We start from the raw sequence: 13,626 nt of genomic DNA on the forward strand, positions 1-13,626 counted from the left end.
GCCTGCGAGCCCTGCACAGAGGTGACATACACCGCCTAACATGCACCGCATAACATGCACCGCCTAACACCTAACACCTAACATACACCGCCTAACACACACCGCCTAACATACACCACCTAACATACACCGCCTAACATACACCGCCTAACACACACCGCCTAACACACACCGCCTAACATACACCACCTAACATACACCGCCTAACACACACCGCCTAACATACACCACCTAACATACACCGCCTAACACACACCGCCTAACATACACCACCTAACATACACCGCCTAACATACACCGCCTGACATACACCACCTAACATACACCGCCTAACATACACCACCTAACACCTAACACCTAACATACACCGCCTAACATACACCGCCTAACACCTAACACCTAACATACACCACCTAACATGCACCGCCTAACACACACCACCTAACACCTAACATACACGACCTAACATGCACCACCTAACACCTAACATACACCGCCTAACACACACCACCTAACACCTAACATAAACCACCTAGCATACACCACCTAACACCTAGCATACGCCACCTAACACCTAACATACACGACCTAACATGCACCACCTAACACCTAACATACACCGCCTAACACACACCGCCTAACATACACCACCTAACATAAACCACCTAGCATACACCACCTAACACCTAACATACACCGCCTAACACACACCACCTAACACCTAACATACACCGCCTAACACACACCGCCTAACATACACCACCTAACATAAACCACCTAGTATACACCACCTAACACCTAGCATATGCCACCTAACACCTAACATACACGACCTAACATGCACCACCTAACACCTAACATACACCGCCTAACACACACCGCCTAACATACACCACCTAACATAAACCACCTAGCATACGCCACCTAACACCTAACATACACCGCCTAACACACACCACCTAACACCTAACATACACCGCCTAACACACACCGCCTAACATACACCACCTAACATAAACCTCCTAGCATACACCACCTAACACCTAGCATACGCCACCTAACACCTAACATACACGACCTAACATACACGACCTAACATACACCACCTAACATACACCACCTAACATACACCACCTAGCATACACCACCTAGAATACACCACCTAACACACACCACCTAGCATACACCACCTAACACCTAGCATACACCACCTAACATACACCACCTAACATACACCACCTAACGCCTAACATACACCACCTAACATACGCCACTTAACACCGAACATACACCACCTAACACCTAGCATACACCACCTAACACCTACCACACACCACCTAACATACACCACTTAACACCGAACATACACCACCTAACACCTAGCATACACCACCAAACACCTAACATACACCACCTAACACACATCACCTAACACACACCACGTAACACCTAGCATACACCACCTAACCTAACATACACCACCTAACACCGAACATACACCACCTAACACTGAACATACACCACCTAACACACACCACCTAACACCTAGCATACACCACCTAACACCTAGCATACACCATGTAACACCTAGCATACACCACCTAACACCTAACATACACCACCTAATGCCTAACATACACCTAACACACATCACCTAACACCTAACACACACCATGTAACACCTAGCATACACCACCTAACACCTAACATACCTAACACACACCCCCTAACACACACCACCTAACACCTAACACACAGCACTTAACACACACCACCTAACATACACCACCTAACATACACCACCTAACACACACCAACACACACCACCTAACATACAACACCTAGCATACGCCACCTAACACCTAACATACACCACACACCACTTAACACACACCACCCAACACACAACGCCTAGCATACACCACCTAACACACACCCCCTAACATACACCACCTAACACCTAGCATACACCGCCTACATACACCACACACCACTTAACACACACCACCTAACACCTAACATACACCACAGACCACTTAACACACACCACCTAACACACAACACCTAACATACACCACAGACCACTTAACACACACCACCTAACACACACCACCTAACATACACCACCTAACACACAACACCTAACATACACCACCTAACATACACCACCTAACATACACCACCCAACACACAACGCCTAGCATACACCACCTAACATACAACACCTAACATACACCACCCAACACACAACGCCTAGCATACACCACCTAACACACACCACCTAACATACACCACCTAACACACACCACCTAACACCTAACATACACCACTTAACACACACACCCTAACACACACCACCTAACACCTAACACACCCCCCCTAACACACACCACCTAACATACACCACCTAACACTTAACACACACCACCTAACACCTAACACACACCACCTAACATACACCACTTAACACCGAACATACACCACCTAACACCTAGCATACACCACCAAACACCTAACATACACCACCTAACATAAACCACCTAGCATACACCACCTAACACCTAGCATACGCCACCTAACACCTAACATACACGACCTAACATACACGACCTAACATACACGACCTAACATACACCACCTAACATACACCACCTAGCATACACCACCTAGCATACACCACCTAACACCTAACACACACCACCTGGCATACACCACCTCACACCTAGCATACACCACCTAACATACACCACCTAACATACGCCACCTAACGCCTAACATACACCGCCTAACATACGCCACTTAACACCGAACATACACCACCTAACACCTTGCATACACCACCAAACACCTAACATACACCACCTAACACACATTGCCTAACACACACCACGTAACACCTAGCATACACCACCTAACCTAACATACACCACCTAACACCGAACATACACCACCTAACACTGAACATACACCACCTAACACACACCACCTAACACCTGGCATACACCACCTAACACCTAGCATACACCATGTAACACCTAGCATACACCACCTAACACCTAACATACCTAACACACACCCCCTAACACACACCACCTAACACCTAACACACAGCACTTAACACACACCACCTAACATACACCACCTAACACACACCAACACACACCACCTAACATACAACACCTAGCATACGCCACCTAACACCTAACATACACCACACACCACTTAACACACACCACCCAACACACAACGCCTAGCATACACCACCTAACACACACCCCCTAACATACACCACCTAACACCTAGCATACACCACCTACATACACCACCTAACACCTAGCATACACCACCTACATACACCACACACCACTTAACACACACCACCTAACACCTAACATACACCACAGACCACTTAACACACACCACCTAACACACAACACCTAACATACACCACAGACCACTTAACACACACCACCTAACACACACCACCTAACATACACCACCTAACACACAACACCTAACATACACCACCTAACATACACCACCTAACATACACCACCCAACACACAACGTCTAGCATACACCACCTAACATACAACACCTAACATACACCACCCAACACACAACGCCTAGCATACACCACCTAACACACACCACTTAACGCACACACCCTAACACACACCACCTAACACCTAACACACACCCCCTAACACACACCAACTAACATACACCACCTAACACTTAACACACACCACCTAACACCTAGCATACACCACCTAACACCTAACACACAGCACCTAACACACAACACCTAACATACACCACAGACCACTTAACACACACCACCTAACACACACCACCTAACATACACCACCTAACACACAACACCTAACATACACCACCTAACATACACCACCTAACATACACCACCCAACACACAACGCCTAGCATACACCACCTAACATACAACACCTAACATACACCACCCAACACACAACGCCTAGCATACACCACCTAACACACACCACCTAACATACACCACCTAACACACACCACCTAACACCTAACATACACCACTTAACACACACACCCTAACACACACCACCTAACACCTAACACACCCCCCCTAACACACACCACCTAACATACACCACCTAACACTTAACACACACCACCTAACACCTAACACACACCACCTAACATACACCACTTAACACCGAACATACACCACCTAACACCTAGCATACACCACCAAACACCTAACATACACCACCTAACATAAACCACCTAGCATACACCACCTAACACCTAGCATACGCCACCTAACACCTAACATACACGACCTAACATACACGACCTAACATACACGACCTAACATACACCACCTAACATACACCACCTAGCATACACCACCTAGCATACACCACCTAACACCTAACACACACCACCTGGCATACACCACCTCACACCTAGCATACACCACCTAACATACACCACCTAACATACGCCACCTAACGCCTAACATACACCGCCTAACATACGCCACTTAACACCGAACATACACCACCTAACACCTTGCATACACCACCAAACACCTAACATACACCACCTAACACACATTGCCTAACACACACCACGTAACACCTAGCATACACCACCTAACCTAACATACACCACCTAACACCGAACATACACCACCTAACACTGAACATACACCACCTAACACACACCACCTAACACCTGGCATACACCACCTAACACCTAGCATACACCATGTAACACCTAGCATACACCACCTAACACCTAACATACCTAACACACACCCCCTAACACACACCACCTAACACCTAACACACAGCACTTAACACACACCACCTAACATACACCACCTAACACACACCAACACACACCACCTAACATACAACACCTAGCATACGCCACCTAACACCTAACATACACCACACACCACTTAACACACACCACCCAACACACAACGCCTAGCATACACCACCTAACACACACCCCCTAACATACACCACCTAACACCTAGCATACACCACCTACATACACCACCTAACACCTAGCATACACCACCTACATACACCACACACCACTTAACACACACCACCTAACACCTAACATACACCACAGACCACTTAACACACACCACCTAACACACAACACCTAACATACACCACAGACCACTTAACACACACCACCTAACACACACCACCTAACATACACCACCTAACACACAACACCTAACATACACCACCTAACATACACCACCTAACATACACCACCCAACACACAACGTCTAGCATACACCACCTAACATACAACACCTAACATACACCACCCAACACACAACGCCTAGCATACACCACCTAACACACACCACTTAACGCACACACCCTAACACACACCACCTAACACCTAACACACACCCCCTAACACACACCAACTAACATACACCACCTAACACTTAACACACACCACCTAACACCTAGCATACACCACCTAACACCTAACACACACCACCTAACATACACCACCTAACACCTAGCATACACCACCAAACACCTAACATACACCACCTAACACACATCACCTAACACACACCACGTAACACCTAACATACACCACCTAACCTAACATACACCGCCTTACACCTAACATATACCACCTAACACTGAACATACACCACCTAACACTGAACATACACCACCTAACACTGAACATACACCACCTAACACACACCACCTAACACCTAGCATACACCACCTAACACCTAGCATACACCACCTAACACCTAGCATACACCACCTAACACTTAACACACACCACCTAACACCTAGCATACACCACCTAACACACACCACCTAACATACACCACTTAACACTGAACATACACCACCTAACACCTAGCATACAACACCTAACATACCTAACACACACCCCCTAACACACACCACCTAACACCTAACACACAGCACTTAACACACACCACCTAACATACACCACCTAACACACACCAACACACACCACCTAACATACAACACCTAGCATACGCCACCTAACACCTAACATACATCACGCACCACTTAACACACACCACCCAACACACAACGCCTAGCATACACCACTTAACACACACCACCTAACACCTAACATACACCACAGACCACTTAACACACACCACCTAACACACAACACCTAACATACACCACAGACCACTTAACACACACCACCTAACATACACCACCTAACACACACCACCTAACATACACCACCTAACATACACCACCTAACATACACCACCCAACACACAACGCCTAGCATACACCACCTAACATACAACACCTAACATACACCACCCAACACACAACGCCTAGCATACACCACCTAACACCTAACATACACCACTTAACACACACCCCCTAACACACACCACCTAACACCTAACACACACCCCCTAACACACACCACCTAACATACACCACCTAACACTTAACACACACCACCTAACACACAACACCTAACACCTAACACACACCCCCTAACACACATCACCTAACAGACACCACTTAACACACACCACCTAACACCTAACATACACCACTTAACACACACACCCTAACAGACACCCCCTAACACACACCACCTAACAAACACCACATAACACACAACACCTAACACCTAACATACACCACTTAACACACACACCCTAACAGACACCACCTAACACACACCACCTAACACCTAACATACACCACTTAACACACACACCCTAACAGACACCCCCTAACACACACCACCTAACATACACCACCTAACACACACCACCTAACACTTAACATACACCACCTAACACTTAACACACACCACCAAACACCTAGCATACACCACCTAACACACACCCCCTAACACACACCACCTAACACCTAACACACACCACTTAACACACACCACCTAACACCTAACATACACCACCTAACACACAACACCTAACACCTAACACACACCCCCTAACACACATCACCTAACAGACACCACCTAACACCTAACACACACCACCTAACACACAACACCTAACACCTAACACACACCCCCTAACACACATCACCTAACAGACACCACTTAACACACACCACCTAACACCTAACACACACCACCTAACACACAACACCTAACACCTAACACACACCCCCTAACACACATCACCTAACAGACACCACTTAACACACACCACCTAACACCTAACATACACCACTTAACACACACACCCTAACAGACACCCCCTAACACACACCACCTAACATACACCACCTAACACACACCACCTAACACCTAACACACACCACTTAACACACACTACCTAACACCTAACATACACCACTTAACACACACACCCTAACAGACACCCCCTAACACACACCACCTAACACACACCACCTAACACCTAACACACACCACCTACATACACCTACAACACTTAGCATACACCACCTACATACACCACACACCACTTAACACACACCACCTAACACCTAACATACACCACAGACCACTTAACACACACCACCTAACACACAACACCTAACATACACCACAGACCACTTAACACACACCACCTAACATACACCACCTAACACACAACACCTAACATACACCACCTAACATACACCACCTAACATACACCACCCAACACACAACGCCTAGCATACACCACCTAACATACAACACCTAACATACACCACCCAACACACAACGCCTAGCATACACCACCTAACACACACCACCTAACACCTAACATACACCACTTAACACACACCACCTAACATACACCACCTAACATACACCACCTAACACTTAACACACACCACCTAACACACAACACTAACACCTAACACACACCCCCTAACACACCTCACCTAACAGACACCACTTAACACACACCACCTAACACCTAACATACACCACTTAACACACACACCCTAACAGACACCCCCTAACACACACCACCTAACAAACACCACATAACACACAACACTTAACACCTAACACACACCACTTAACACACACCACCTAACACCTAACATACACCACTTAACACACACACCCTAACAGACACCACCTAACACACACCACCTAACACCTAACACACACCACCTAACACACAACACCTAACACCTAACACACACCCCCTTACACACATCACCTAACAGACACCACTTAACACACACCTCCTAACACCCAACATACACCACCTAACACCTAACATACACCCCCTAACACACACCACCTAACATACACCACCTAACACACACCACCTAACACACACCACCTAACACACACCACCTAACACTTAACACACACCACCTAACATACACCACTTAACACACACCACCTAACACCTAACATACACCACTTAACACACACACCCTAACAGACACCCCCTAACACACACCACCTAACATACACCACCTAACACACACCACCTAACACCTAACACACCTCACTTAACACACACCACCTCTAACCTAACATACACCACTTAACACACACCCCCTAACAGACACCCCCTAACACACACCACCTAACACACACCACCTAACACCTAACACACACCACCTACATACACCTACAACACTTAGCATACACCACCTACATACACCACACACCACTTAACACACACCACCTAACACCTAACATACACCACAGACCACTTAACACACACCACCTAACACACAACACCTAACATACACCACAGACCACCTAACATACACCACCTAACACACAACACCTAACATACACCACCTAACATACACCACCTAACACACAACACCTAACATACACCACCTAACATACACCACCTAACATACACCACCCAACACACAACGCCTAGCATACACCACCTAACATACAACACCTAACATACACCACCCAACACACAACGCCTAGCATACACCACCTAACACCTAACATACACCACTTAACACACACCCCCTAACACACACCACCTAACACCTAACACACACCCCCTAACACACACCACCTAACATACACCACCTAACACTTAACACACACCACCTAACACACAACACCTAACACCTAACACACACCCCCTAACACACATCACCTAACAGACACCACTTAACACACACCACCTAACACCTAACATACACCACTTAACACACACACCCTAACAGACACCCCCTAACACACACCACCTAACACCTAACACACACCACCTAACACACAACACCTAACACCTAACACACACCCCCTAACACACATCACCTAACAGACACCACTTAACACACACCTCCTAACACCCAACATACTCCACCTAACACCTAACATACACCCCCTAACACACACCACCTAACATACACCACCTAACACACACCACCTAACACACACCACCTAACACTTAACACACACCACCTAACACACACCTCCTAACACCCAACATACACCACCTAACACCTAACACAGAAATACCAAGCAGAGCTTCTGAGCCCTACACAGAGCTTGGGAACCAAAGCACACAAGCACACACACCATAAACCATACACTCTACCTAACAACAGTTTGAACCAGGGTTGTTGTGAAGTCCATCAGCAATCCCTCATATGTGGTGCCACCTAGTGTTAGTACTGTGAACACCTGCTGGTCTGGGTTCTAGAAAACTCTTGATTGACATCATCTCAGTGAGGAGCCAGTGGCTGTTAAAGCTGCAACACAACATGGTGACTGCTAGTGAATACAGTCACAACATGGTGACTGCTAGTGAATACAGTCACAACATGGTGACTGCTAGTGAATACAGTCACAACATGGTGACCGCTAGTGAATACAGTCACAACATGGTGACCGGTAGTTAATACAGTCACAACATGGTGACCGCTAGTGAATACAGTCACAACATGGTGACCGCTAGTGAATACAGTCACAACATGGTGACTGCTAGTGAATACAGTCACAACATGGTGACTGCTAGTGAATACAGTCACAACATGGTGACCGCTAGTGAATACAGTCACAACATGGTGACCGCTAGTGAATACAGTCACAACATGGTGACCGCTAGTGAATACAGTCACAACATGGTGACCGATAGTGAATACAGTCACAACATGGTGACCGATAGTGAATACAGTTACAGCATGGTGACTGCTAGTGAATACAGTCACAACATGATGACCGCTAGTGAATACAGTCACAACATGGTGACCGCTAGTGAATACAGTCACAACATGGTGACTGCTAGTGAATACAGTCACAACATGGTGACTGATAGTGAATACAGTCACAACATGGTGACTGCTAGTGAATACAGTCATCTAATGTAGCGAGACCCTGTCAGAATCTGACCTCAGTATTTCCCTCATGGTATCTAATGTAGCGAGACCCTGTCAGAATCTGACCTCAGTATTTTCCTCATGGTTTACAGACCAACAGCAACGTCAACGGTCGAACAGCCGCGAGCGCAGAGTGACCATCTCCATCTCTGGGGCTCCTCCAATGCCCACCCTCCCTTCCCCACGCACCCTCAGACGGCACGAGCAGAGGGGCAGGCACAGCCGCGCGGTAAGGGGATACACATGTCTGTACAGGCTTTGCTCATGCGCTATACAAGCACACCTGATACAACAGCTAATCAATAGTCCTGAAATGACTTGACTGATATAGCAGCTAATCAATGTCCTGAGGAGAAGTCCTGAAATGACTTGACTGATATAGCAACTAATCAATGTCCTGAGGAGAAGTCCTGAAATGACTTGACTGATATAGCAACTAATCAATGTCCTGAGGAGAAGTGCTGAAATGACTTGACAGATATAGCAGCTAATCAATGTCCTGAGGAGAAGTCCTGAAATGACTTGACAGATATAGCAACTAATCAATGTCCTGAGGAGAAGTCCTGAAATGACTTGACTGATATAGCAACTAATCAATGTCCTGAGGAGAAGTCCTGAAATGACTTGACAGATATAGCAACTAATCAATGTCCTGAGGAGAAGTCCTGAAATGACTTGACTGATATAGCAGCTAATCAATGTCCTGAGGAGAAGTCCTGAAATGACTTGACAGATATAGCAACTAATCAATGTCCTGAGGAGAAGTCCTGAAATGACTTGACTGATATAGCAGCTAATCTGTATTTGTTTGTTTTATTGACAAGCAGCAGGCGAGACCAGACAGAGAGATAGAATATCAACTGCGGAAGGTAAACTATCACATAGTGTAGTGCCTGTTGTGTGATGTCAACCTACAAGTGGTGTGTGATGTCAACCTACAAGTGGTGTGTGATGTCAACCTACAAGTGGTGTGTGTTGTCAACCTACAAGTGGTGTGTGATGTCAACCTACAAGTGGTGTGTGATGTCAACCTACAAGTGGTGTGTGATGTCAACCTACAAGTGGTGTGTGATGTCAACCTACAAGTGGTGTGTGATGTCAACCTACAAGTGGTGTGTGATGTCAACCTACAAGTGGTGTGTGATGTCAACCTATAAGTGCTGTGTGTTGTCAACCTACAAGTGGTGTGTGTTGTCAACCTATAAGTGCTGTGTGTTGTCAACCTATAAGTGCTGTGTGTTGTCAACCTATAAGTGCTGTGTGTTGTCAACCTACAAGTGGTGTGTGTTGTCAACCTATAAGTGCTGTGTGTTGTCAACCTACAAGTGGTGTGTGATGTCAACCTACAAGTGGTGTGTGTTGTCAACCTACAAGTGCTGTGTGTTATCAACCTACAAGTGGTGTGTGATGTCAACCTACAAGTGGTGTGTGATGTCAACCTACAAGTGGTGTGTGTTGTCAACCTACAAGTGCTGTGTGATGTCTACTGTGTTTTCACATTGTGGTCCTGTAACTGTAACTATGAAAATACAGTTGAATTTCTTCTTAAACATGATATAGTAGCATGTGTCCATTGTTGATGATGTCACCAGTGCAGTGCAGTGAGCTTAGTAGGTTTCAGCTTGTTGTGCTCTCTCTCTCTCTCTGCTGCATGGCTTCCACTAGGAGAGACACGTGAGAGAGACAGACATCCAGACAATACACAGAAAGGTAACAGAAAAGACATCAGAACACATATATCTACATTCAGATCACTTTATCGGTCAATTGCCCTCAAGGTCCAACCCGAAATTTGACTTCTTCACCCAACCCCTCCGAAAGACACATAAACAAGTTTTGGAGAGGTGCAGGGAGCTGCCTCTCTGGGAGCTGTCGTTGTAGGGGTTAAGTGCCTTGCTCAAGGGCACAACGGCAGGCAATGGCATCTTAAGATTTGATCACTTCCCACAAGATTTTCCCCGTCAGACCCGGGATTTGATCTGTCAACCCTCCAGTTGCCTGCTCGTCTCTCTAACCGCTAGGCTACCTGATATCATCGCATGTTTTTATCACGTGTTTTCCATCCCAGTGAGTTTGCATGCTGAGAGGGGGGGGGGGGGGGTATGATTGTATTGCACATAAGAATGTTTAGCGTTATGACTCATCGTGCTGCATATCTTCCTTTAACGCTGCAGGAGAGACCTGGAAGGGAGGGTCACTGTCACACTATACAGAGAAAGGTAAATGGGATGGCGTTCATTACAAGATGACCCCTCTAGAGTCCTGCTAACGCCACTCTAATAACAGTTCATAACAGCTCTCTGTCCTGAGGAATCCTGAAAACGGTCACCTCTCAGCATTCACAGACGAATATAATTCTTTCACTCCGTTTTCTTGTAGGATGCGATGATGCCATCACTTCCTTGTCTAAACGGGGAAGAGGGATGCCTGACTTACTCATCTCCGTAGCATCACAAGAAGTTACTCACCATGTTTTGTGTCCCTGTCCGCAGCACCTGGGACCCCATGTTTCATCCTGTCTGTCTAATGTTTCATTCAATATGATTTCACCTTTGTCTCTAAGTCCCATCCATGGTTTTCATTTTGTCCCATCGATCAAGTTGTCATCATTTTTGTTTTCTTCATGTTTTGTGTTTATAGTATGACCGTACCCGCTCCCCCTCCCCCACTGAATGTTGCCTCTTCACCCCATGGACCAGAAAGGTATTTGTCTGCATTCCAAGCCTCGTGGTTTAAAATCTACAGGCCCAAAATGAATTGTTATACTAGTTCTAAATAGAACTACTACTACTACCTCTCCTTCCTGCTGTTCTAACCTCCATCCTCTAGCATCTCATTAGCTCCTGTCTACTGTCATCATCTCATTAGCTCCTGTCTACTGTCTACATCTCATTAGCTCCTGTCTACTGTCTTCATCTCATTAGCTCCTGTCTACTGTCTACATCTCATTAGCTCCTGTCTACTGTCTACATCTCATTAGCTCCTGTCTACTGTCTACATCACATTAGCTCCTGTCTACTGTCGTCATCTCATTAGCTCCTGTCTACTGTCTACATCTCAACTGTCTTCATCTCATTAGCTCCTGTCTACTGTCTTCAAAACATGATCATTCTCCTCTCCACTCCTTTCAACTTCTGACCACTATCCAGAACTCTGGGACTTTCCTGGAATCATGTTCTTTGTCACTTTGAGCGTTTGAGCTGTCTGTTGATCTCTGTGTTGATCTTGATATCTTCCTGTTCTTCATTTCCCTTTCCTCCAG

The 13,626-nt window shown here is 46.1% G+C and overlaps 1 protein-coding gene across 3 annotated transcripts in view; it reads left to right on the plus strand.

Moving 5' to 3' along the window:
- LOC116353025 (Nance-Horan syndrome protein) overlaps positions 1 to 13,626 on the plus strand; it is a 29,615-nt gene that overhangs the window by 927 nt on the left and 15,062 nt on the right. For 2 of the 3 annotated variants that reach the window (XR_004209531.1, XM_031821883.1), the window contains exons 1-5: positions 1 to 21; positions 10,457 to 10,593; positions 11,192 to 11,233; positions 12,030 to 12,074; positions 12,539 to 12,583. The exon at positions 1 to 21 is cut by the window's left edge and continues 927 nt beyond it. Coding sequence is in view for 2 of the 3 variants with exons in the window: in XM_031821883.1 (XP_031677743.1) it covers positions 10,528 to 10,593; positions 11,192 to 11,233; positions 12,030 to 12,074; positions 12,539 to 12,583 (198 nt within the window). In the remaining variant the exon portion in view is untranslated. Of the gene's footprint in view, positions 22 to 10,456; positions 10,594 to 11,191; positions 11,234 to 12,029; positions 12,075 to 12,538; positions 12,584 to 13,004; positions 13,068 to 13,626 lie in introns of all 3 variants that reach the window. The other variant, XM_031821884.1, reaches the window with a different exon arrangement.

Source organism: Oncorhynchus kisutch, unplaced genomic scaffold (genome assembly GCF_002021735.2).
Source record: "Oncorhynchus kisutch isolate 150728-3 unplaced genomic scaffold, Okis_V2 scaffold4027, whole genome shotgun sequence".
NCBI classification, from domain to species: Eukaryota; Metazoa; Chordata; class Actinopteri; order Salmoniformes; family Salmonidae; genus Oncorhynchus; species Oncorhynchus kisutch.